Source organism: Notechis scutatus, chromosome 3 (assembly GCF_049901735.1).
Source record: "Notechis scutatus isolate UNSWTSFEM ecotype Mainland chromosome 3, rNotScu1.2, whole genome shotgun sequence".
Taxonomy (NCBI): domain Eukaryota; kingdom Metazoa; phylum Chordata; class Lepidosauria; order Squamata; family Elapidae; genus Notechis; species Notechis scutatus.
Window position 1 is genome coordinate 6,950,683 of NC_142011.1, and position 27,257 is coordinate 6,977,939.

The 27,257-nt window shown below is 44.0% G+C and overlaps 1 protein-coding gene and 1 long non-coding RNA gene across 3 annotated transcripts; both read left to right on the forward strand.

The window, feature by feature from the left end:
* TCEA2 (transcription elongation factor A2) lies at positions 1–26,723 on the forward strand. Of its 2 annotated transcripts, none has more exons than XM_026690154.2 (10): positions 1–211; positions 3,104–3,166; positions 4,460–4,565; positions 7,116–7,203; positions 15,486–15,619; positions 19,388–19,444; positions 22,515–22,669; positions 23,367–23,513; positions 24,168–24,239; positions 25,040–26,723. In XM_026690154.2, the coding sequence occupies exons 1-10, from the start codon at positions 140–142 to the stop codon at positions 25,046–25,048; spliced, it is 903 nt and encodes a 300-aa protein (XP_026545939.1). In that variant the 5' UTR covers positions 1–139; the 3' UTR covers positions 25,049–26,723. The 2 variants fall into 2 exon arrangements, with proteins under 2 accessions (XP_026545939.1, XP_087818512.1); XM_087962386.1 differs by lacking the exon at positions 1–211 and adding an exon at positions 649–847.
* Positions 7,210–8,344, forward strand: LOC148131071 (uncharacterized). Its single transcript, XR_015749088.1, has 2 exons — positions 7,210–7,924; positions 8,122–8,344. It is a non-coding gene; the product is annotated as an uncharacterized LOC148131071 (long non-coding RNA).
* Positions 26,724–27,257: the final 534 nt, after the last annotated feature.

Below are 27,257 nucleotides of genomic sequence, written 5' to 3' on the forward strand. Positions count from 1 at the left end.
AGGCGTTGCCGTGGTCACCGAGGAAGCTCGTCCCGCCCGCTCGCTCTTCGCCGCGGCTCAAGTCGGCAGCGTCCCGGGGACGGAGCTTCCTCGCCTCCCTCCTCCCCGGGGCCAGAGCGCGGAGCGGAGAGCCGGCGCCATGGGCGGGGAGGAGGAGGAGGTCCTGCGCATCGCCAAGCGGCTGGACAAGATGGTCGCCAAGAAGAGCGTGGTGAGTGGGGGGCACCGACGCCGCCCGCCGCCTTCCCGGCCCGCGGAGGAGCCCGTCCGGAGGCCCGTCCTGCAGCACCGCCGCCGCCTCCTCCTCCGAGAACTCCCATTGCTCGGCCTTTCCAGTTTCTCAAAAAGAAAACCCCCAGTCCGTCCTCGCCGCTGCCATGGCAACGCCCGCGCCGCATCGCCTGGAGAATGGGCCCCGCCCAAGACGGCCGCTTGGCCCCGCCTCCCCGTCGCTATTTAAATACTTTAGCCGTTAGCCACGCCCTCGCTCTTGCCGTGAAGCGCTCGTGGCTCCGCCCACTAGCGCTTCGCCCGCCGCTTTCAAGCCACGCCCCCTCTCCCTGATCGCCGCAGCCTTGGCGGGACGCCTTCGCCGTCCTGTTCTGTCGATCGTAACTTCGCGCGCCCGCCCGCGTTTTTTTTGGGGGGGGGGGCGGCGGGAGGGAAACGAGACGGTCCTCTTGGCCCGGGCTGGGATCCTGCCTGCTCACTTCTTTTGCGTGTTTCCTATGACTTGATCTGGATTCCGGGAGATGCTTCTTGTCCTTAAAAAACTGCTTCCCCCTACCCACCCCGGGGAATTTTTTTGACAATTTTGGCCGAGATTTCCTGGTGGTCTCCCATCCAGGTAGCAACCCCCCCTCCCCCTGATTCGGCTTCATTGTTTTGAGCCAATCCAAACTTGACCCGAGGTTGCCACCTGCTGTAAGCAAAGAGAAAGGCTTCCTCAAGCTGCTTATAACATCCATGCCCAGGTAGTGCTCGGCCTATGACCACAAAATTGAGCCCAAAATTTATGTTGCTAAGTGAGAAATTTGGTAGACATAGCAATAGATTTAGATACCGCTTTATAGTGCTTTACAGCCCTCTCTAAGCGGTTTACGGAATCAGCAGATTGCCCGCAAGAATTCGGGTCCTTATATGTGAGTTTTGCCCCATTTTACGACTTTTCTTGCGGCAGTTGTTAAATGGATCACCGCGGTTGTTTAGATTAGTACCACGGTTGTTAAGTGAATCTGGCTTCCCCATTGACTTTGTCAGGTCGCAAAGGGGGATGACATGATCCCCGCCCACTGCAACCGTCATAAATGTGAGTCAGTTGTCAAGCATCCATAAATCATGTGATTGTGGGGATGCTGCAATGGTCGTAAGTGTGAAAAATGGTCATAAGTCACTTTTTTCAGTGCCGTTGTAACTTTAAACAGTCACTAAAAGAACTTGTAAGTCGAGGACTATCTGTTATTTGATTTCTTGGGGGGAAAAAACTTACTGCCTGAGAAATCTACAATAGGTAGCAATACCTAGCCAACTTTGACTGGTCTCAGAAGAAAAATAGGGCTGGATCTGGCTAATATTTGGATGGGAGACTGCCAAAAGAAACAAGGACTGTAAGATTCATTGGGGGGGGGGGAATCACTAGATTAGAATAGAATTAGAATGGAATAGAATAGAATAGAACAGAACAGAATAGAATAGAATTATTTATTGGCCAAGTGTGATTGGACACACAAGGAATTTGTCTTGGTGCAAATGCTCTCAGTGTATATAAAAGAAAAGATACATTCGTCAAGAGTCGAGAATCATCAGGTATACAACACTTAAGTCATAGGGTACAAAAAACAATCAAATCATACTAGGAAACAGTCAATATAAATCGTAAGGATACAAGAGAAAAAGTTACTGTCGTGCAGTCACAAGTGGGAGGGGATGGGTGATCAGGAGTGATAAGATTAACAGTAATAGTAGTGCAGATTTTGTAATAGTTGAACAGTGCTGAGGGAATTATTTGTTTAGCAGAGTGATGGTGTTAGGGGGAAAAACTCCTTTTGTCTCGTTGTTCTGGTGTGCAGGGCTCTATAGTGTTGTTTTGAGGGAAGGAGTTGAAACGGTTTATGTCCAGGATGTGAGGGGTCTGTAGATATTTTCACAGCCCTCTTTTTGACTCCTTCAGTATACAGGTAGTCCTTTATTTATAATCATAATTGGGACCAGAATTGTGAAACGAGGTTGTTAAATAATTGCACCTGATTTTATGGCCTTTTTTTTGGCCACAGTTGGTAAACGAATCACCACAATTGCAAAGTGAATCAAAGTTGGGTTCCCCCCCACAGGTGGTAATTCAGCAAGTTCTGACCTCAGGAAATTTTGAGTAGTTCGAAGAACTGGCAAATGCCACCTCCGACTGGACATTTTGCAGTCTCCTTCCCCTGCCACGCCCACCAAGCCGCGCCCACAGAACCTGTAGTAAAAAAAATTGAATCCCATCACTGATTCCCTCCTTGATTTTGCTTCTCAGGACACCAACTGGGAAGGTCACAAATGGCGACTACATGACCAGCCCCCAAATGTTTGATCACATAACTTTGGGGATGCTGTGATGGTCGTAAATGTGAGGACTGGTTATAAGTCACTTTTTCTAGTGCTGTTGTAACTTGAAGCTGTTGCTAAACAAATGGTTGTAACTCAAGGTCTACTTCCGAGCTGTTTGTAAAGAACTGCCGAGAGCTCTCCCACCAACACTCACAGGGCAAGCCACTAGTATATAAAAAGAGAGCAAACACCACTCCTGATTAGCACTGATGATGTTACCTAGTTGGGGTAATAAAACGTCTGCAATCTTGTCTAATTTGAAAGATTTAGGCAACCACAGTTTAATTTTTCTTTTGTTTCATATAATATTATTTCAATTGATATACGGTTATATTTTGACCAAACTACTTTTTTATACTGTATCCCACTCTCTGATTGATTGGTAGCGGCCCTCTATTTCTGGTTAGACTTATGAATACGAGCCCCTTTTCTATATTTACACCACCTCATCAAAACGATTTAACAATTTGATATTGGATGTCTCTTAACTTGTGGAATTTCTTTTATTTTTGAGGAAGGGGCAATGGACTTGCTGAAGGAACTGAAAAGTATGCCGATAACCCTGCATTTACTACAGGTAAACCACGGTGTTGACTCTCTCTTTCCTTCTAACATGTTCTCACTTTCTCTATACTTCTTTGGGTATTATACTTTGAAAAAGATTAACACTTGATCATGAATGAAGTCCTATGTTATCTGACCGCTTCCTGTCATGTGAAACATGTTTTGAAATGCCTCGCTCCACTATATAATAGCAATAGCACTTAGACTTATATACCAATTTATTGTGGTATATAATACTCTTCAAAACCCATTTCCGATTGTGGTTTGGTGTCCCATAGCATGAAAATTAAAGCCAAGATTCTGTACACAGTAAGAAAAAAATAGGATAGAGATAAGATTTATAAAGTAAACAATTGTAAAGTTGTTGCTTTGTGAAATTAATGCAAATTGCCAAACAAACATGGAAACAAAGAAAAAAGGCGGAAGAAGGCCTAATATTCCACTCCGTTTGAGGTTTTTATTAATTTAACTAGCTCCATAACTTGTGCTTCGCTACAAAACTATGTGGTTGGGTTTAGTTTTGGGGGAGGAAAATAAGGGGAAAAAATTCTGCCTCTGCCTACCAGCATCCATCGGTATTCATCTGGCTAGCGTCCTGTCAGTGTGTGAGAGAGTTGAGGGCTGTTTGGAAACTGAAACAGTATTTGCTGTTTGAGCAAGGAGACAGCAAAGAGTCTGGCTTAGCTCAACTGTTCTGTACTAAAGCTGGTTACTGCTGTGAAACTGAAACTCCTCTGCTTGTGTTTTGCATTTGGAACAGATTTCAGGTGGGGAGTAGAACTCCTTAGCATCAGAGCGTGTTAATAATAATAATATAGGAAATACTCTAAATGCTCTGATGGTCATTTAGAAAAATCCTTTCTTAATGAGCACTTACAAGTTAAGAGGAACATATGTGCCAAGTTTCAAGTTTGTAGGCTTTATGGTTCTGGAGATTTTGTGATGATGCGTGAGTAGTATTATGTTTTTATATATAGAAATTTAATTTTGGGGGGGATGATGGACATGTGTTTATCCCAAAATGTTTAAACTCAGTTACTTACGTATGTTTGACTCACTACCTCCACTGGAAGTTGGTTTCAAGCTTCCACTATTTTTTCTGTGAATTCTAACATTACTTTTGAAGTTCCCTCCTGTCAGTTTGAGGTGATAATCCCGTGTTCTTGATTTTTGCCTAATATTGAGAATACTGCCATCTAGAAAAATAGCATGCGGCTTGACCTTAACTCGTAGTTTGGGCAGTCTTCCTTTGCCTTTAATCTAGCTAGTTTTGGGGACAGTCACTTCTTCGTTTAATATTTTGCAGTCTACCCGAATCGGGATGTCTGTGAACGCCCTTCGGAAGCAAACCACAGATGAAGATGTAATTGCACTTGCCAAGTCACTTATCAAGGCTTGGAAGAAACTCCTAGGTAAGAAATAGGCATGATGTAGGTAAGTCAAATAATAAAAACATAGAATAAATCAAGATACACCTACTTTTGGTTTTGAGCAACGTCATGCTCGTGCAGAATGTGAAGGCGGGAATTGCATCCCTTTCCCTGCACAGGTAGTCCTCAACATTTAGTCACCATTCAAAATTACAACAGCATTGAAAAAAATGTGACTTATGACCATTTTTCAAAGTTACGACCATTGCAGCATCCCCATGGTCACACGATCAAAAGTCAGATGCTTGGCAAGTGGTTCATATTTATAAAGGTTGCAGTGTCCTGTGTTGTGGCCTGCCAGCAGCCAGCGGAGCTGGCAGCAGATTCAAACAGTGAGGAGGTTGGGGGAGAACATGAGCCAGTTCTGGAGTGTGGGGAAGGGTCTGACGAGGGCTCTGCGTCGGAGGCAGAGATGGGGCCAGGGCTGTCTGACAGTTATCAGCTGACTTCGGAGATCTCCATCAGTCAGGCAGAAGAACAGCTGGAGCCTGTTCCCAGTGTGTGCATGCACAGGGCTGCCAGAAGAAGGGAACAGCTAAGGAACAAAGGTCGATTTGGGAGTAAAGCCACAGGTGGACTGTGAATGGCCCCTCCCATAGGGAATAAAAGAGGAGCGAAAGAGGAGTGGGGTTTTGCAGGAGACGATTAGTTCATTTGGGTGAAGATCTGTTCCTGCATTCTTGCCAAGTATTGTCTGCTACAGTGTGGCCTCTGAAAGATATCGGCCTGGCAACTCTCCAAGCCTGATAAAAGGTCTGTAATTGTGAAACCTCTTGAAAGACTGTTGGCCGGGACTTTGGTGGAGAGGAATTTACTTTAACCTAAATAAAAGGGGGTTTATCAGGACGAGGAGTTGGCTTCGTGCTGTTGGAGAAGCCTAGGTCAGAACCTCCTGAATGTGGTCGTGGGATCCGCTTTTGCGATCTCCTGACAAGCAAAGTCAGTGTGGAATCCAGATTCACTTAACAGCCATGTTGCTAACTTAACAAATGCAATGATTCCATTAACAACAGTGGGCAGAAAAGCTGCAAAATGGGGCAGACTCACTTAACAAATGTTTCACTTAGTAACATACATTTTGGGCTCAATTATGGTCGTAATTTAAGGACTACCTGTAGAGGTTTTTATCACACCATGATTTCTAGGTTACTGTTTTTGCCAACCTTCCTGGTTAAACTAAGATAGGAAACTTGACCAGATGAACTAAATTTGCTAAGGTAAGAATGCTTACCTTAACCGAATCTTGCAAGTCTGAAGTTCCTGCCTGCCCACTTTTAACTGCTAGAGCCATAAGGGCAGGTCCCCGCTAACCATTAAACCAGTTTTTCTCAGCCTTGGCAACTTTCAGATGTGTGGGACTTCAACTCCCAGAATTCCCCCACCCTCCAGCAACGATTAGGGCAAGACTGCATGGTGAATTCTGGGAATTGAAGTCCCACACACCTGAAAGTTGCCAAGGCTGAGAAACATTGCTGTAAACTCAGAATTCCCCAATCCTAACAAACCTTGATGAATTCCTAATTGCTTGGTACTTCATACCAAGTCCATGAATACAGGTAGTCCTCGAGTAACGACCACAGTTGAGCCCAAAATTTATGTTACTAAGTGAAACATTAAGTGAGTTTGCCCCATTTTACGATTTTTCTGGCCACAGTTGTTAAGTGAACCATTGCATTGGTTTAGTTAGTAACAGGGTTGTTTAGTGAGTCTGGCTTCCCCATTGACTTTGCTTGTCAGGAGGTCACAAAAGCAGATCACATGACCCCGGGGACACTACAACCATCATAAATATGAGCCAGTTGTCAAGCGTTTGAATTTTGATCCATGTGATCTTGGAGATGCTGCAACAATCGTTACTTTGAAAAACGTTCATAAGCCATATTTTTTCAATGCCATTGTAACTTTTGGTCACTAAATGAACTGTTGTAAGTCAAGGACAACCAGTACTGAGATTCATGGCTGCTATCTTGATAATTGATCCTCAAATGCTTATTACAAAGATTTTACTTCTAAATTAAATGGAGTTCAATTTTCGTTAAGCGCTGCAGAGATCATAAAAAGAAACCAATAACAATTATGCACCTTCCAAAAGTCAAAGCAATCGAATATGAAGTTCAAACAGAGGACAAGATAAATATATATATAGGAACACAGCCTTAACCCTGAATGTTCCCCTGCTACTTCTCTTTTGAGAAGTAACGGATTTCCAGGAAAAAGGTGTATATCTAGAACTGGATTATTTTCCTGCCAAAAACTTGTTTGTTGCTCTGTCTTTTAATTGCCAGAAAAATAGCCTCTCCATCATTGTCTGTGTCTCCATCATTGTTCCAAGCCTCCTCAGGTATTAAACAAACATAGAAACATGGACCATGCTGTTATCTTCTGCTTTGGAGGCTAGCTGTCTCAGAAGAGGATCTTATGACCAAGGAATGAGCCGTCCTAGAACCTCACTAGAGGCAAAAGACCCGTTGCTTCCTTATGGCTGAGTTCATTCTTTACCGCTTGTCCTTCTTCCTCCTTAACTCTCTTCAGATGCTTCCGAAGATAAGAGAGATGAAAAGAAGAAGAATTCTTTGTCAGCTTCTTCTTCAAAAGAGACCAGGGATTCACGAGACCAAAGGTAATCCTTCCCTTAGCCACAGAAAGTGATATTCTACTGGTTGTCCCCTTAATCCACCCAAGTTTTGTGCCAAATACTTATTTAATTCATATCCCACCTTTAGTATTTGTTTCATAAACAACTCAAGGCAGTGAACACAGCCAATACGCCTCCTTCTTCCTATTTTTCCCAACAACAACAATCCTATGTGGTGGGCTGGGCAGAGAGGGGGAGAGAGAGAGTCTGGCCCAGTGTCACCCAGCAGCTTTCGTGTCTAAGGCGGGACTAGAACTCCCAACCTCCTGGTGAGTGGCCCAAAGTCACCCAGCAGCTTTCATGTCTAAGGCGGGACTAGAACTCCCAATCTCCTGGTGATTGGCCCAAAGTCACCCAGCAGCTTTCATGTCTAAGGCGGGACTAGAACTCTCAGTCTCCTGGTGAGTGGCTCAAAGTCACCCAGCAGCTTTCATGTCTAAGGCGGGACTAGAACTCCCAATCTCCTGGTGATTGGCCCAAAGTCACCCAGCAGCTTTCATGTCTAAGGCGGGACTAGAACTCACAACCTCCTGGTGAGTGGCTCAAAGTCACCCAGCAGCTTTCATGTCTAAGGCGGGACTAGAACTCCCAATCTCCTGGTGATTGGCCCAAAGTCACTCAGCAACTTTCATGTTTAAGGAAGGGACTGGAACTCCCAACCTCCTGGTGATTGGCCTAAAGTCACCCAGCAGCTTTCATGTCTAATGTGGGACTAGATCTTCCACTCTCCTGGTGATTGACCCAAAATCACCCAACTATTTTCACATCTAAGGAAGGGACTAGAACTCCCAACCTCCTGGTGATCGGCCCAAAGTCACCCAGCAGCTTTCATGTCTAAGGCAGGACTAGAATTCAGATTCCCTGTGATTGGCCAAAAGTCACCCAGCAGCTTTCATGTCTAAGGCGGAACTAGAACTCACAGCTTCCCAGTTTCTAAGCCAGATGTCTGTTATTATTAATATCAGTATGGCTTCCCTACTTAGCTCAATTCAAATGGGGAAATATTACTTCTCTACTGACAAAGATTCCCAAGAAGCGATGGTGGCTTCATCTTGACAAACATATAATGTCCTTTTCTGAACCTTACAATTATAAATGGAAAAAAAATAAACACCTGCAAAACTCAGTGGACTTTGTGCATTTCTTTTTATTCTTGTTTATTATTTGATTCACTTTCATTTCTCCCATCTTTCTCACACTCTTCCTTTTATTAATAAAGGGCATTTCTCCTTTTGTTGCTTTATTTTATTTGTAGTTTTATTTCTTTCTACATTAGCCCAGTCTTCTGTTTGTGTACATACATTTCTTTTGACTTAAATAGTATCACTGTGCCACATAAGGGGATAAGAATCCTTTTGTCCTGTAGCCAGCAATAAAAAAATAATACTGGCCATGTCACCTGTCCTAAATCTTGTAATTTCTCGGCTCCAACTATATCACTGTACCCTTATTCCAAATTCCATCGTAGGATTCTCACACAATTCTACATATATCAATCAACCACCATTCAAATTGGGGGCTTGGGATTCCCATTCCGTGGCTCGGAGTAGTCCTGCTAATTTTTCCTAGAACATGATGTTGATTGAAGCATTTTCTGGATAGAAACACACATATTTCATGTTAACATGATTCCAAATAATCTGAACACCTAATAAGTAATTGTTTAGCGAGTTGGCTGGACCATTCCTCTGCAGAACACCTAATTCCCACAATGCTGTTTGATGTCCATGTATATTTGCCATGGAGTATGGCTTTATTATTACTATTATTTATCTTTAATATTATCTTTCTTACTCTTCCCTCTTATTGGTATGATGATGATGATGATGATTGTCATTATTCTGTTGCTTTGCATTTACACTAGGAGCTTCTGCATTGAAGACAAATTTCTTGTGTGTATAATCACAAATAAATTATTCAATTCAATTTAGCATTGAACCACATCTCACGATGGCAAATATTCAATAATACAGAGAAACATGGGCCCATTGTATTGTTTGGGTGTAATGAATGATTTGTATTGTACCAAAGATGCTTTTTCAGAAGGCAGCTGGACTTACTTTATTCTTCCCTGAAGACGTTTTGCTTCTTATCCAAGAAGCTTCTTCAGGTCTAACTGAATAGTGGGGAATGGAAGGATTTATATTCTTTGCTGATTGTTAGCCTTCTGCCTGAGAATCGTTGAGGTCACTTGGAGGTTTATCTGTGTCCTCGGGATCCTCTGAATCAGAGTACAAATAACAGAGATGGAAGTGACCTCAGAGGTCTTCTAGTCCAACCCCTAGGCTCAGGCAAGAGACCCTATACCCCTTCTGACAAATGTTTATCCAATCTCTTCTTTAAAACTTCCAGTGTTGAAGCACCCACAACTTCTGTTTAATTGTTCTCACCGTTAAGAAGTTCTCTTAATTCCAGGTTGCTTCTCTCCTTGATTAGTTTCCATCCGTTGTTTCTTGTCCTGCCCTCTGGATAATAAGTTGACCCCCTCCTCTTTGGGGCAGCCTCTCTGACTTACAGATATCTTGTGGGGCAATGGTGAGAATGCAGTACTACGGGCTAATTCTGCTAACTGCCAACTGCCTACAGTTTGGCAGTTCGATTCTCACTGGTTCAAGACTGACTCAGCCTTCCGTCCTTCTGAGGTGGGTAAAATGAGGACCCAGATTGTTGGGGGCAAGAGGCTGACTCTGTAAACTACTTAAGAGTGTTTGTAAAGCACTGTAAAGTGGTATATAACTCTATTGCTTATATACTTACATTCCTATTGAACCATGGAGAAGCTAATGCCATCTGAATAAGCCACTTAAATGGAGTCTGCTAAGGATTAAATGCTACTTGTGCTCAAATTAATTGGAATTAGCAGTGGAATCACTCAGATTATTCTGTATTACGTTATAGACATGGCCATGAATTAAGTTCCACAAGGTTTGTGCTTCACCCAGTTGGTTAATTACTTGATTAACTACTACTTGCCTTTTGAGGTATCTACTGTCCAGCTTCTGTTTGGGAGGGGAGGCAAATTCCTTATTTGTCTTAGGAAAACCATAAGGCTCTAATAATAGCAATAGCTTTTAGACTTATATACCGCTTCACAGTGCTTTTACAGCCCTCTCTAAGCGGTATATAGAGTCAGCCTCTTTCCCCCAACAATCTGGCTCCTCATTTTACCCACCTCGGAAGGATGGAAGTCAACTTTGAGCCTGGTGAGATTTGAACTGCCAAATTGCAGGCAGCCGGCAGTCAGCAGAAGTAGCCTGCTGTACTGCACTCTAACCACTGCGCCACAGAGGCTCTTAATAATAAAATGAGCTTATTCATCACAGCATATGGAGCCCATAAAATTGACCCACTTTAGAGAATAATTGGATGGACCACTTTCAATATATCAAAAGCTAGCTAGAAACAGATTTGGATATACAGGTAGTTCCCAATTTACAACTATTTTGGTAGTGGCCGTTCTAAGTTACAATGGCACAAAAAGCGACTTACGATTGGGTCCTCGCACTTACGACTGTCCCAGTATCACCACAGTCACATGATCTGCGAGAGTGGCAAATGCCTGTGATCAAAATTTGGGCACTTCACAACAGTTGCAGTGTCCCCTGGGTCACGTGATCCCCATTTGTGACCTTCCCAGCTGGCTTCCAACAAGCAAAGTCAATGGAAGAATCTGGATTCACTTAACGACTGCCTGATTCACTTAATAACTTTAGTGATTCGCTTAGCAATTATGGCAAAACACATCGTAAAATTGGATGTGTTCACCACCACCTTGCTTAACAATGGAAATTCTGGTTTGAGTAGCGGTCATAAGTCGAGGAGAACCAGTATCGATGTTTTATAGAAAGTTTATTCTAGACACTACAGGTAGTCCTCGACTTAAATTGAGCCCAGAATTTATGTTGCTAAGTGAGAAATTTGTGAAGTGCGTTTTGCCCCATTTTATGACTTTTCTTGCCACATTGGTTTAAGTGAATGACTGTAGTTGTTAAATCAGTAACTCGGTTGTTAAGTGAATCATGTGTCATACCCCTGTTGGAATCTGATTCCAAGGAAGAGGTGGAACAGCTGGCAGGGAATGGGAGTGCGGCTCCAGTGGCTGTGGAGAAAACTGGAGAAGGGCAAAGTCCGGCTGGGCATTCAGAGGAAGGGCCAGGCCCAACCCCTCTTCATCCTAGGACACACAGGGAGGAACGGATAAGGGAGCAACATGGGTTATGGGGGAGAAAAGGGCCCTGATTCCCTTAATTAGCTGCAGCTGGGAAAACAGGATAAAAAGGGTGTTTGTGCATAGCTCTTTGCTGGAAGCAAAGTGTGAAAATATTTCGAGTTTGTCAGTTCTTATCTGAGTACTGGCGTCCTCCCAACTGTGTGTGTCTCATTATCTTTTAAATTCTGCAATTCCTTAACCTGCCCTGTCTCGTTAATTGCTGCAGCATGGTTTGTATTGTTTTTTATTTATATTTTATATGTATTTTGGGTTCGGACTGAATTTCTTCCCTTTAAAAACTGTTCTTGGGAGAGTTTTTTTCTCCAGCCGATGCTAACTGGATATTGGGGGCCAAGTTGGAGGTATTAAAGGGACTTTGCCTACTTTTATGACTTTGTTGCTTTTGTGCCACGTCCCTTTGGTCATCACATCATGTTTCCCCATTATCTTTGCTTAGAAGGTTGCAAAAGGGGATTGTCATAAATGTGAATCAGTTGTCAAGCATCCAAATGTAAATCACGTGAGCATTGGGATGCTACAACGGTCATAAGTCTGAAAAATGGTCATAAGTCACTTTTTTCAGTGCCGTTGTAACTTCAAACGGTCACTCAATGAACTGTTGTAAGTTGAGGATTACCTATACATGCCTCACGGTCTCTTTCCTGAACACTTGACATTATGGATCTGTTGAAATGGACAGGAGCTGCGATCTCCTACTCACAAACATATCAAGAAAGCTGCAGGGATCTTTATCATCTTTGATGTTTTTTTTTTTTTAAATTTCATAGAAAAAAAACTTGTCCCCTTGTGACATCTTCAATTCAATATATATCTGATTTTTCTCTCCGCCTCCCCTGTTTTTCATAACATTATTCATAAGGGATATTGGTTCGATACTTACCACTGATCCCATGAGGTTGCTTATGGTCGATTCGAAGGGTTTTTCTTGCATCTCCTGATTACAGGATCCACAATTTTTCTTCTTCTTTTATTTACTCAAAATGTAGTTCTTCTAAAACGTCTTTGGGAAGTAAAGCTTATGGCTAAGGTAGCAACATGAAGCAATTGTATTAAAGAATTTTTAAAGAAGAGATTGGATAACCACTTGTCTCAAATGGTATAGGACAGTGATGGCGAACCTTTTTGTTGGGGTGTGCTGAAAGCGCACGCGTGCATGCCGGCACCCACAATGCAATGCGCCCCGCCCACCTGCGCATGTGTACGCAAAACATCCCCCCTTCCCCTTCCCTGCATTGCGCATGCGTGCGCCTCCCAGCTGATTTTCAGGCCGTTTTCGCCCTCCTGGAGGCTCGAGGGAAGCCTCTGCAGCCTTGGGAGGTCGAAAAACGGGCCTTCCGGACATACCAGAAGTGTCCATTTTCAGCTTCCTCAGGGCCTCTGGAGCTTAGGGGAGGCTGTTTTCGCCCTCTCAGAGGCTCGAGGGAAGCTTCTGGAGCCTCAGGAGGCTGAAAACAGGCCTATTTCGGCACTTCCGGTATTTCCAGAAGGCCCATTTTTTTGGCCTCCCAAGGCCGCAAAGGCTTCCCTCAAGCCTCAGAAGGGCGAAAACAGCCTCAAACGGGATGAAAATCAGCTGGGAGGCGCACACATGCGCAATGCAGGTAAGTTTGGTTGGGGCTTGCGTGCCCGCACAAATGGCTCTGCGTGCCACCTGTGGCACACGTGTCATAGGTTTACCGTTAGGTTTCCTGCCTAAGCAAGGGGGTTGGACTAGAAGACCTCCAAGGTCCCTTTCAACTCTGTTATTCTCATTCAATTAAAGAAATGTTTTATGGAAAAGATATGTTGGTTTGCTTGGTTTCCAGGCTCAGGGCCACCTGTAGAGCAACAACAGCCTTCTTGCCCTGCTTAAAGGCTTCCCAGAAATACAGGTAGTCCTTGACTTACAACTGTTCATTTAATGACTGTTCGAAATTACAACCGCACTGAAAAAGTGACTTGTGAACATTTTTGACAGTTACGACCATTGCCGCATCCCCACGATCACATCATCAAAATTCAGATGCTTGGAAATTGACTCGTATTTATGACGGTGGCAGTGTTCTGGGTCACGTGATCCCCTTTTGCGACCTTCTGACAAGCAAAGTCAATGGGGAAGCCAGATTCACTTAACGGCCGCGTTGCTAACTTAACCGCCGCACTGATTCGCTGAACAACTGTGGGAAGAAAGCTTGTACAATGGGGAAAAACTCACTGAGCAATCGTCTTGCTGAGCAATGAAAACGTTGGGCTCCGTTGTGGTCATAAATCAAGGACTACCTGTATTGTGTTGACCATTGTTGGAACAGGATACTGCTGGATTTATTCTTAATCAGGAAAAATGGGTGTTCCTGATCTGAAGGAAAGTCAACCTTTAAGCCAAGAATTTTGATGATAAGGAAGCTGCTGGTGAAATCTTACAATGGGACTCCTTCAAGCTTCTTGGATGAGAAGCGAAACGTCCTCAAAGAAAAATCAGAAAGTCCAGTTGCCTCATGAAAAAAAAGCACCTTTGGGACTCCTTCAAATCAGGGCCAACCACGTATAGTGGCAGAAAACCACATTGGTGTTACAAACTAGGAAGGAGAAGGGGATTGTGGCTATAAAGGCTATTTTTAACTCTTTAAGATTTTAGCCCAAAATTTCTCTTGCTAAGTGAGATACCGTGTTTCCCCGAAAATAAGACCTTGTCTTATATATATATATTTGCCACCCAAAAAAGGGCACCATTTCGGGGGATGCCATCCACTAACTAACCTCACTTGTGCACATCGCCCCCGGCCTCCTTTTCGCTGTCGGAGGCCTTCAGGAACTTCTTCTTCTGCAGCCGGCAAGGCTTTCCTGAAGGCCTCTGCAGCCGATAACAGAGCTCTGGATCGATCCATAGCTTTGTTACCAGCTCCAGAGGCCTCCAGGAAAGCCTTGCCAGCCTTGCCGGCTGCAGAAGAAATGGGACGGCAAGGCAGGTGTCGGGGTGTGTGCGAGGCCTGGCTGCAACTGTCCAAAGTTAAGTAGGAGGGCAGCTCCAACCCTCATTCCCACCCTAGCTTAATTTTTACCCGTCCACTCTGGAGTGGGTGGCATCTTAATTAGGGCTTATTTTGGGGGGTAGGGCTTACATTGGGTGCACGTGTAAAAAATCAGGCTAGGACTTACTTTCAGGGTAGGTCATATTTTTGGGGAAACAGGTTAAGTGAGTTTTGCCCTATATTACGACCTTTCTTGCCACAGTTGTTAAGTGAATCACTGCAGTTGTTCTGCCAATTTTGTCAAAAAAAAAAAAAGGGTGTCACCACGCTTAATTGTCTAAATCAGTGGTGGCTAACCTTTTTGGGCTCCTGTACCAAAAATTGTGCATGCGGGCACTTGGGTGCCAGCACCCAGAAGGCAATGTGCGTCCTCCCGCCCCCTGCACATCTGAATGCAATCCCCCTGCCACTCCCTTACCTGCACTGCACCTCCTAGTTGATCTTTGGCCCACTTTAGGCCTTTTTCGGCCTCCCAGAGGCTTGATGAAAGCCTCTGCAACCCGAAAAATAGGCCTGTTTCATCACTTCCGGTATTTCCGGAAATATAGGAAGTGATGAAACGGGCCTATTTTGGGGGCTGCAGAGGCTTTCCTCAAGCCTCTGGGAGGTCTAAAAAGGCCTCAAACAGGCCAAAAGGCTGTGAGGTACACGCATGTGCAGTGAGGTAAGTTTGCCTGTGGCTCACGTGCCAGCACAAATAGCTCTGCATGCCACTGTGGCACATGTGCCATAGGTTCGCCATCACGGGTCTAAATCCTTAATGTTCTCTTGATTACATTTTCACTGTCTTTATTAGTTGAATTTTCAAAACTCTTTTCTTGAATACATCTAAAATCTTTTAATGGGCTTAATCGTGTACTCCACAGATGTGGGAAACAACGGCAAGAAAGGTTTGGAGATTATTTTTTACATTCCAGAGATTGGGAAAGAATAAATAATATTCCAGGTAAAATAGGAAGGAGGCTTCGAAACTTCTGGAAATATAGAATTCTACCTCAACATCCTGACAGGTTTGTTTTCTCTTTCAGCTCCCTCAAAAGGCAGGAGTCTGTAAAAACTCCCACCACTCCCAAAATCACTACTTTCCCTCCAGTGCCCATCACGTGTGACACAGTTCGAGGCAAATGTCGAGAAATGTTAACTTCAGCACTCCAGACAGACAGTAAGTCACAGGAGAAATGAGCGTGGCTCCTGATTTTTCCTACTGTAAACATTTTTTTCCTTCTATACTAGTACTGAACACAACTACTGGTGTATGTAATGTTCAAGATAAGATACGATAACCTCTATTGTCACTTTTTCTGTGTACACACTGGCATACATTAAAAATGAAATTCTGATGCCCACTCTCAAAAGAATCTATCTATCCATCCATCCACCCCACCCATCCACCCACTCATAGTCTCACACACATATATGTTGTATATACACACTAATATATACACACACACCTATATCTATCTATATATCTATAGATATATATCTCTGTGTGTGTCTCTCTCTCTGTTCATCTTTTCATCCACTCATACATCCATCTACCCACCCACCAATATACATATACGCATATACACATATTCATATGTCTTATATATATATATATATACATATATATATTTGTTTTCTGAGGTTTTCGCGGGTATTTGTATGTGGATCTTTGGTTATTCGGGTTTTCTCCCGCGTAAAATTGGAAGTATCTAGGCGACGTTTCGATGAAGTCTCATTCATCATCTTCAGGCTTGTGTCTTTGGCTTTGTGCTTTTTACTCTGAGAAGCACAAAGCCAAAGACAGCCTGAAGATGATGAATGAGACTTCATCAAACGTCGCCAGATACTTCCAATTTTACGCGGAGAAAACCCGAATAACCAAAGATCCATATATGTATATATGTATATATGTATATATGTGTATGTGTGTGTGTGTGTGTGTGTATGTATGTATATATATATATATGTGTGTATATATATATATATATATATTTGTTTTCTGAGGTTCTCGCGGGTATTTGTATGTGGATCTTTGGTTATTCGGGTTTTCTCCCGCGTAAGATTGGAAGTATCTAGGCAACGTTTCGATGAAGTCTCATTCATCATCTTCAGGCTTCTGTCTTCAGCTCTGTGCTTCTCAGAGTGATGTGAGCTTGCAGCTGCTTCTTCCTTTTAACTGCTAGTGGGGTGTGACTTGATTGGGTGGGGGCTTGGCTGTGTTCTGATTGGGTGGGGGTGTGTTCTGATTGGTTGGGGTTGGCCGTGTTCTGATTGGCTGGAGGTGTGTTCTGTTCAGGTGGGGCTTGGTTGTGCTCAGGTTGGTCTTAGTTACTGGGGATTTGAGCTGGTGAGCTGTGATCTTGCTGTTTGGCTTGAGTTCGTGGTCGTGCTGCATCTTCATGGTGGGGGTCAGTTTGCTTCATGTATGGCTCAGAGGGTTTGAAGTGGGTAGTGATGCAGCTGCAGTGCAAACTGACCCCCACCATGAAGATGCAGCACGACCACGAACTCGAAGCCAAACAGCAAGATCACAGCTCACCAGCTCAAATCCCCAGTAACTAAGACCAACCTGAGCACAACCAAGCCCCCACCTGAACAGAACACACCTCCAGCCAATCAGAACACGGCCAACCCCCCAACCAATCAGAACACAGCCAAACCCCCAACCAATGAGAACACACCCACCCAATCAGAACACAGCCAAGCCCCCACCCAATCAAGCCACACCCCGCTAGCAGTTAAAAGGAAGAAGCAGCTGCAAGCTCACATCACTCTGAGAAGCACAGAGCTGAAGACAGAAGCCTGAAGATGATGAATGAGACTTCATCGAAACGTTGCCTAGATACTTCCAATCTTACGCGGGAGAAAACCCGAATAACCAAAGATCCATATATATATATACACATATACACACTTATATATATATATATGTATATATGTGTGTGTGTGTGTGTGTGTGTGTGTGTATATATATATATATATATATATATATATATATATATATATATATACACACACACACACACACATCATATATATATAAGTGTGTATATGTGTGTGTGTGTGTGTGTGTATATATATATATATATATATATATATATATATATATATATATATATATATATATATGTATATATATATATATATATATATATATATATGCAGGTCTTGTGTGTTCGGTATTTTCCCTGTAAGATTGAGATATATATATATATATATATATATATATATATATATATATATATATATATATATATATATATATATATATATATATATGTATGGTATTCAGCTTTGTTCATTTTCCCATGTCATAGTTGTGCTTTTAAAGTTGTAGTTGTAGGCTACAACTTTAAAAGCACAACTATAATGATGTGAGAAAGTACCCGAACAAAGCTGAATACCATACATGTAAGTACCTGCGAAACTTAAGAAAACATATACATACATACATACATACATACATACATACATACATACGAGGGCTATCCACAAAATAGATTATGTTTTTGTCTGTAGCAATTAGGGGCGGAGCTAGCGCGCCATCTTTGGTCTGTGTGTCCGCCGCTCAGTCTGCATCTAGTCGTGCTAGTGGGAGGTTCGTATCGTTGCCCGTTATTTCACAGCAAACGTTTGAAATGTGTGCTGCAATTGAAAATCCCGCGAGTTGTGAGGTGCGATCAGTGATAAGGTTTTTGTTGGCAAAAACCATAAACCGATTGAAATTTTTGGCAACTGTGTGAAGTGTACGGGACAACATCATCACTGAAGGTGGAGTGCGCCAATGGTGCCTTAAGTTTAAAAATGGCCGAACTACGGCACTCGAGAAGTCCTGAATGCTTTCAAGTGGGAGATTTTCCTCATCCGCCCTACAGCCCCGATCTTGCACCAGCGACTACCACTTGTTTCGAGGATGAAGACCTGGCTTGGAACACAGCGCTTTGACGCCTGAGATTTGAGCCAGTCAGTCACGCCCGCCCGCAGTTCCGCGTCGTCGTCAAAGCGCTGTGTTCCAAGCCAGGTCTTCATCCTCGGAAACAAGTGGTAGTCTGAGAAGAAGGAAGATCTTCTCAGGGCAAATTATTCGTTAATTGTTTGCATCCTAAAAGTTTGTATATAAATATGTTATCAATCACCTGCTTCACCAAGAGAAGATAATATTTGTAGTTCAGAGGGGTCCTTGGTGCTCTCTTGAGTTTGGTTATTATCTTGCAGAGATTTCACGACCCAACTAGGTATAAAGAGAGCAAGCCCCGTTCCCTTCTAGTACTGATGACGTTACCTAGCTGGGTCATGAAACGTCTGCAAGAAATACAGCCAAAGCTCACAGAGCACCATACCATGCTTTGCAGTTGGGCATCTCTGAGGAGGATTCACAGTTCAGGGACAAGAGATTGGTTGTACAAAGTTGAAGGCACAAAACAGATGCTGGGAAAATGCTTTCTGTTTGGCTATAACCAATGAAAAGATGCTTGGCAGATGGGCCCCATTGGCCAATTTGATACATAGCATTTTACTAGATGACCACAATTGAGCTCAACTATTTCCGTTGCTAAGTAAGACAGTCGTTAAGGGAATTTTGCCCCATTTTACGACCTTTCTTGTCACAGGTCCGAAGCGAATCATTGTAGTTGTTAAGTTAGTAACCCGGTTGTTAAGTGAACCTGGCTTCCCCATTGACTTTGCTTGTCAGAAAATTGCCAAAGGGGATGGTGTGACCCCGGGATGCTTTAACCATCATAAATATGAGTCAGTTGCCAAGCATCTGAATTTTGATCATGTGACCATTGGCATGCTACAATGGTCATACGTGTGATAAATGGTCGTAAGTCACTTTTTTTCCAATCCTGTTGTAACTTTGCATGGTGAATCAACTATTGTAAGTTGAGGACTTCCTGTAATACCTACTCTTAAATATTCCTATTGTGCTCCTTTTCCTTAACAGATGACTATGTGGCTATTGGTGCTGACTGTGAGCAACTTGCTAGCCAGATTGAAGAATATATCCTTTTGTTGTTTGCGGTGTCAGTAAACAAAACTGAACAGATTAGTAACCTGATATTGTCCAGAGGTTTAGGCCTGCAGTCCCCTTGCCCTCATTAGGTGTGTTAAAGCAGTGATCCCCAACCTTTTTTATGCCGCGGCCCGGTACCGGCATCAGCTGGGCGCCGCGGCCCGGTACCGGCATCAGCTGGGCGCCGCCATCTTTTTTGATGAAACGTGCTTCCGGTGAGCTTTCTACCCGGAAAAGCTCACGGAGCGCTTGGCGCCGCCATCTTTTTGATGAAAACGTGCTTCCGGTGAGCTTTGTACCCGAAAAGCTCACCGGAAGCACTTTTTCATGAAAAAGATGGCGGCGCCAGCAAGCCGCGACCCGGTAGGAGTTGTTCCGTGGACCCGGTACCGGTCCGCGGACCGGTGGTTGGGGACCCCTGTGTTAAAGGCTTTGAGAATTAAATCCAAAACACCTTGAGGGTATCACCTGGAAAAAAAAATTACAGGATTCTGATCAGAGGTTATTTCAAATGGAAATTCTTATTTTTAAGGCCCTTCTCCAGACTCTGTATATATCTTGCCATGATATTAAAAAAAAAAGATACTGAGACTCTGGAAAGAGAGCAGAGAAGAGCAGCCAAGACGATTAGGGGACTGGAGGCTAAAAGATATGATGAGCAACAGTTACAGGAATTGGGTATGTCTAGTTGAATGAAAATAAGTGGGGAGGGATGATAGCAGTCTTCCAATATCTCAGGGGCTGCCCCAGAGAAGAAGGAGTCAAGCTATTCTGCAAAGCCGCTGAAGGCAGGACAAGAAGCAATGGGTGGAAACTCATCAAGGGGAGAAGCAACCTGGACCCAAGGAGGAACTTCCTGACAGTGAGAATGATTACTCAGTGGAATTCAGCATTCAGTGAGATCCCCCTTTACATCTTTTTGGCTTTCTGGAAAAGCCTTAAAACCTGCTGGCTGGGAGCCCCAATGGGAGTGGTTTTTGCTGGAAATTGTTGAGGGGGTGTTAGAGAAGAGCCCACCCCTGTGCCCTCTGGCTCCTTGGTCTCTAGTTGCGGTAAATCTCGTTAATTTTTTAAAACTCTTTTTATATTTGTCTTTTTCATGGTGGGATCCTTGGTGCTCTTTGAGCTTGGTTGTTTTCTTGCAGGCATTTCATCACTAAACTTAGTAACATCATCAGGGCTACCGTATTTCCCCCCCAAAATAAGCCCTAGCTGGAAAATAAGCCCTAGCATGGTTTTTCAGAATGTTCGTAATATAAGCGCTACCCCCCCAAAATAAGCCCTAGTTAAGATCATCAGCCAGATGGATGTATTTAATACTGTAATTCCTCAACGATAAGACCTAGCCGGAAAATAAGCTCCAATGCGTCTTTTGGAGCAAAAATTCATATATGACTCGGTCTTATTTTCAGGGAAATAGGTAGTAAGGGAAAATGAGAGCAAACTCTACCCACATAAGGAAACCAAGCATATATAAAATGAGAGCAAACCCCACTTCCTTCTAGCACTGCTGATGTACCTTATTTGGGTAATGAAATGTCAGCAAGAAATCACCAAGCTCAGAGACACCAATGCCAGTCGTCTACGCCTCTTCCCCCCTCCCCTCCTCCTGGTCATACCCCACATTCCCTTCTAGGACCGATGATGTTACCTAGTTGGGTCATAATATGTCTGCAAGAAAATATCCAAGCTCAGAGAGTACCAAGGACCCCACAATTTACTCCTGTGCCATAAATAATGCTCTTGCTCAGTTTCTTAGGCATATGGATTATATTTCCTGCTGCCTCTAAAGGTATTATGCATGTGTAAACTACAGCAGGTGTTAAAGGTCTATGGAGATTCTCAGTCATCCAGCTCATGGTATCCTAAAGGTGCTTTTTCAGGAGGCAACTGGACTTTTCCTGTTTTTTTCTTTGAAGATGTTTCACCTCTCATTGGAGATGCAGACAACACAGACTCATCCCCAACAGCCTCCTGCGCCTGTCTTCAACAGTGAAGGGCAGAAAAACATCCTCCAGTCAAGAGGGTTCGATACCCATTTGCACGACTCAGGTGATCCTGAGGACGCAGATCAACCTCCAAGTAGCCTCAACGACTCTCTAAATTAAAAGGATGCAAATGACCAGCTTTCTCCAAGGAGTATAAACCCTTCCATTCCCCACCCTCTGGTCAGAGCTGAAAAAGCTTCTTGGATAAGAAGCGAAACATCTTCAAAAGAAAAACCAGAAAGCCCAGTTGCCTCCCCAAAAAAAGCACCTTTGGGACTGTTGTGGTTATCCGGCAGCCTGTGCAGATGGTAGTGGAATCGGACAGTGGGGAAGAACTGACCAGTCTGGGAGTCTGGGGAGGACTTGGACGAGGGTCCTGCATCCGATGCAGAGATGGGGCCAGGACCATCTGGGAGTTGTGTGCTGACTCTGGAGCCTCTGGAGTCTGGTGGCAGCGAGGCAGATGAACAAGGGGAGCCTGTTCCCAGTGTGCGTGTGCACAGAGATGCTAGAAGGTGAGAGCAGCTGAGACAAAAGGGGCAACTCGGGAGTAAGGCTTGGAGGTGATTACCCCTCCCATAAGGTATAAAGGACAGGCAAAGGTAGAGAAACCTTTGCAGGAAGCAAAGTCATTTGCTCTCTTCGGGTTAAACCTTGAAGCTCTGTGTGGACTTTGTACTTTGGTGGGTTTTTTCCCCCCAGTTAATTTGGCACTTTAGTTGTTGGCAGCAATTCAAAGAGAAAGGTGGCTGATTATCTCGAGGGACTGTTTGGGACTCATTACGGGCTGGGAATGCACATAATTCCCAGCGTTGAAATAAAACAAGAATCATTTTGACTAAGTGTGTGCTTAATTACGGTCTCAGGAAACCTGGGTCAGAACAGGGACATCCATCAGGTGTTCTGTTCATTTATGGTGACCCTTGATAAAATATCTCAACCCTGAAGCTTTGAGGAGCCTCTCTTAGGGTGTGGGTACGTAGACATTCCTGATGTGCTGATAAGCTTCTGGCTGGAGCTACAGCAAACCCACATCTCTGTGTGTTGGTGGTCCTTAATGGCACCTGAACTTATATTCCAAGATGTGAAGAACACAGATTTAAAGTACAAAAACCGGATCAGGAGTCGCCTGTCCAACCTCAAGGACTCCAAGAACCCTGACCTCCGGAAGAACGTCTTGTGTGGAGTGATCACCCCCGAACAAATCGCAGTGATGACCTCAGAGGTGAGACTAAAACGTCCGGATTGGATCCATTCAAGTTCTTTTGCTGGGCAAGCACAGGGAGTCCTCAACTTACGACCACAGTTGAGCCCAAAATGTCTGTTGTCAAGTGAGACATTTTGTCCTGGTACTCCTCATTTGGTTGGTACTCAACTCACAAGCTAGAATTTATTGCTGCCGGCTGCCTTGTGACTCACTATGTTATTCCTTACGGATAAAATTTGTTTGGTACTCATCATTATGGTACTTCATCGCGCCTCCCAGAACCAATTAATGATGAGTACCAAAGTACCTTTATGATTGAAGGGTTGTTACAGAGAAGAGAGGATTGACTTACTCTCCAAAGTACTTGAGGGCAGGACAAGAAGCCGTGGTTGAAAGCTTGTTAAAGAGAGATCCAACCTAGAAAAGAAGAAATTTCCCCAGAGTCAAAACAATTAAATCAGTGGAACAACTTGCCTCCAGAAGTTGTAAATGTTCCATCACTGTAGATATTTAAGAAGAGTTTGGACAGCCACTTATCCAGGTTGGCATGAGGTCTCCTGGATGAGCAGGGGGTTGGACTAGAAGACCTCCAAAGGTCCCTTCCAGCCCTATGATTCTACCTTGAATTAAACATGCTTAAAATGTTTCTGTGTTCCAGCTGTGTGTTTTTGCCTGCCGTGTAGCCAAGTGACCCTTTGCCTTCTTTCCTGGACAGGAAATGGCCAGCAATGAACTGAAAGAGATCCGCAAAGCCATGACCAAGGAAGCCATCCGGGAGCACCAGATGGCCAAAACGGGAGGGACCCAGACAGACCTTTTCACCTGTGGCAAGTGCAAGGAAAAGAACTGCACCTACACCCAGGTGAGACTTTCGCGGGACTGATTGTATCATGGTTAAAACTGTTAAAAATCTCCTTTCCCCAGAGGGATCCTGGGTGGCCTGCAAATGTTAAAAAAAACATCAAAGTTAAAATCGTAAAGATAATGGAATTGAGCAAACTTAAATAGGGCAGGAATATGGGCAATCCTCTACTTACAGCCACAACATTTGGAGCCCAAAATTTATGTGGCTAATCGAGACATTTGTTAAGTGAACTATGCCCCATTTTACGACCTTGGTTGCCACTGTTGTTAAGTGCATCACTGCAGTTGATATGCTAGTAACCTGGTTGTTAAGTAAATCTGTTTTCCCCACTGGCTTGGCTTGTCAGAAGGTGACAAAAGTGGATCATATGACCCTGGGACACTGCAATGGTCATAAATACGAACCCATTGCCAAGCACCTGGATTTTGATGACATGATTAAGGGGAGGCTGCCAAGGTTGTCCTTGTGAAAAAGGGTCATGAGTCACTTTTTCCAGTGATGTTGTAACTTTGAACAGTCATTAAATGAACTGTTGTAAGTCGAGAACTACCTGTAGTTGTGATACAGGGAAGGGGTGAGGAAAGATGGCGATTTGACAGTTTTGGAAATCTGCCACCTGGCGGAGGCTTATCCTGTGTTTGATTCCCACAGGTGCAAACCCGGAGTTCAGATGAGCCAATGACAACCTTTGTGGTGTGTAATGAATGTGGAAATCGCTGGAAGGTAAGCAATCTTCATGCCTTTGGGGCCAGCCTGGATGTGACCTATGACCCTGATACAGGTCACCCTTGATTTACAACCACAATTGAGTGAGACAGTTTGTTCTGACCTAGGCTTCCCCAACAGCATGAAGCCGACTCCTCGTCCCGATAAACCCTTTCATTTAGTTTACAGTGAATTCCTTTCCAGCAAAGTCCCGGCCGACAGTCTTCAAGAGATTTCACAACTACAGACCTTTATCAGGCTTGGAGAGTTGCCAAGCCGATATCTTTCAGAGGCCACTCTGTAGCAGACAATATTTGGCAAGAATGCAGGAACAGATCTTCACCCAAATGAACTAATTGTCTCCTGCAAAACCCCACTCCCCTTTTGCTCCTCTTTTATTCCCTACGGGAGGGGCCATTCACCATTCACCTGTGGCTTTACTCCCAAGTCGACCCTTGTTCCTTAGCTGTTCCCTTCTTCTGGCAGCTGGGCACATGTGTACACTGGGAACAGGCTCCAGCTGTTCTTCAGCCTCACTGATGTCCAACTCCGAAGGCAGTTGATAACTGTCAGACGGTCCTGGCTCCATCTCTGCCTCCAACACAAAGCATTTGTCAGAGCCTTCTCCAGACTCCAGGACTGGCCCATGTTCCTCCCCAGCCTCCTCACTGTCCGAATCTGCTTCCAGTTCCACTGGCGGGCCACAACACAGTTGTTAAGGGAGTTTTGGCCTATTTTATCCTTCCTTCCCATTCAGCAGGAGAGGTTTTCTTGCAGAATCGTTTCTGTCTCTAAATCCCCTTTCCCCCTTCTTACAGTTCTGCTGAAATCATTTCCGAGGGGAGCAGCCACAGCCAATTCAGGGCCCTGAGCTCTGCCATGGACTCCTTGCAAGTACCGCCAGCCGATTTTTGTCCTGTTTTGTCGCCAAGTTTGCTTTGTGCTCTGTACATCATCCAGGTGAGGAGGGCCTGGCTGCCTGCACACCTGTAGGAATATAGCAGCGGCTGGGAACGGAGGCTGCCGGGATTGGCACCAGATGGGAAGTTTCCCCGGACCAGCCAGTTTATTGTGAGAATGTGGGACACCGATTATTATTATTATTATTATTTTTGTTCTTGTTTTGTTTCTTTTCTCTTTAAAACGGCCAGGCTTTGAGCCTCAGAGTTGTACAGAAGCTTCTTGTGACTCTCTCCTTGGCTCCGGGTGCAATTCTCAAAAGTTACAACCAGTATTAACCCAACTCCCTAATCCCGGGTTCCAGGAGCCTTTTGTGTGTTTTGCTTTCATTGCACAAACCCTGCCCAGTTTGAAAGCCGGCGCAAAGGGGCTGCGGGGGGGAAGTCTGAGGGTTCTCAATCAAGACCTCGCGGCCTCTCTACCGAACAAGTATTACTCGTCCTGCTTCCGTTTTGTTTTGGGGGCTGGAAAGAATAAGAAATAAGAGTTAAACGTGTTATTTTCCTTTTTCAAATCAGTTGAAATATATGATACAGATCTCCCACAAAGCAAAACATCTCCAAAAAGTTGGCCGCTGTCATTACGAGGTGAAAAGTGTGGGCTTCAAAAGAAAACTAGGGGGGAAAAAAACGTTCAAAATTCAGAAGTGTTTCTAGGAAAATGGCTTTAATTTCAGCGGTTGGGTGGGAGGGGGGAAAAAAGGCAGGTATGGATTTCTTGCAATCTTTCAGCCTCTTTGTAAGTTTGCAGCTTGCGGAGTTTGGAGAACTGCCCTGTGTAAAATGGAGACGGTCCGACTTGCATCCATCTTGACTGTGGTGTCTGAAATCCCTAACCTTCCTGCCTTCTTTGTGTGTACTAGGAATACAACCGTCCCATACTAATTGCATCTACACACCAGTTTCCGTTTTCCACATAGGACAAGTCTCTGCGTTGTGAACCCACGCAGATACACACAAATGTGAAAAGAGAGCCGTTTTAATACTTGATGTGGAGCGGGTAATTTGGCCTGCATGCCCAGACCTATTAGCAGCCTCCAAGCGCAAGTGTTAACTAACACAAAAGTATTTGAGTTTGTGAAAATGAACAATCCTGGAAGAATGAAGGAAGGAAAAGGGAGAAGTTTGCTTGGGCTGGTGGTATTTAAATACTGTGTAAGTTCTCTGAAAAGAGTTGGAAAACAAGATTTCAGACTAGTGTGTCTCAAATTTGCAGACAGTTGGATTTCAACTCCCAGAATTTCCCAGCCAGCATAGCTGGCTGGGGAATTCTGGGAGTTGAAGTCCATCTGTCTGAACGTTTGCCAACTTTGAGAAATATTTTTTTTAGATCTTCCCCTCCGGTCATCCAAGGTAGCTAAGCTTCCCAGGCAAATGAAAACCAGAACAATCAATTCATGATTTGGGAAAAAATGTGGATTTGTACCTCTGCTGCCACATCTCGTAATCGGGCCCTCTCTTGTTTTTATTTAACATTAAAATTTATTTTGTGTCTTCCATGTACAGTCGCAAATGCAAAACAATAAACTTCCTTCACGAAGAACAGAGCCATCTGCTTTCGATGCGGTGCACCCTCCGTGCCAGTTGAAACCATCAACAATTTAAAAAAAAAAAATGGGGGGAAAGCAGAGATTGTTGATGTCCACTCGTCTGTTGCCTAAATTACCACTCATTTCAAACCCTGCCAGGTTGCCCAGCCTGCTTTTCCTAACCTTGGATGGTTTTAACCATGGTTGGTCTTGGTGTGTGTGACTCAACCGTAGTATTAGTATGGGTAATCCTCAATTTACAACAGTTTGTTTAGTGACCGTTCGAAATAAAATTATAAAATTATAATATAAATTATAAAAAAGATGTTGAGACTCTAGAAAAAGCACAGAGAAGAGCAACCAGGATGATTAGGGGACTGGAGGCTCAAACATATGAAGAACCGTTGCAGGAACTGGGCTTGGCTAGTCTAGGGAAGAGAAGGACCAGGGGGGACAAGATAACAGCTTCCAATATTTGAGGGGCTGCCATAGAGAGGAGGAAGGGGGTCAAGCTATTTTTCAAAGCACCAGAAGGCCAGTCAAGGAAT

Bases quoted from the DNA above. Each gene is read 5' to 3' on its own strand.
- TCEA2 (XM_026690154.2), top strand. From the start codon at position 140: ATGGGCGGGGAGGAGGAGGAGGTCCTGCGCATCGCCAAGCGGCTGGAC. The intron at 4,566-7,115 runs GTAAGAAATAGG...AACTCTCTTCAG, and splicing joins GGCTTGGAAGAAACTCCTAG to ATGCTTCCGAAGATAAGAGA. The intron at 7,204-15,485 runs GTAATCCTTCCC...TTTCTCTTTCAG, and splicing joins AGGGATTCACGAGACCAAAG to CTCCCTCAAAAGGCAGGAGT.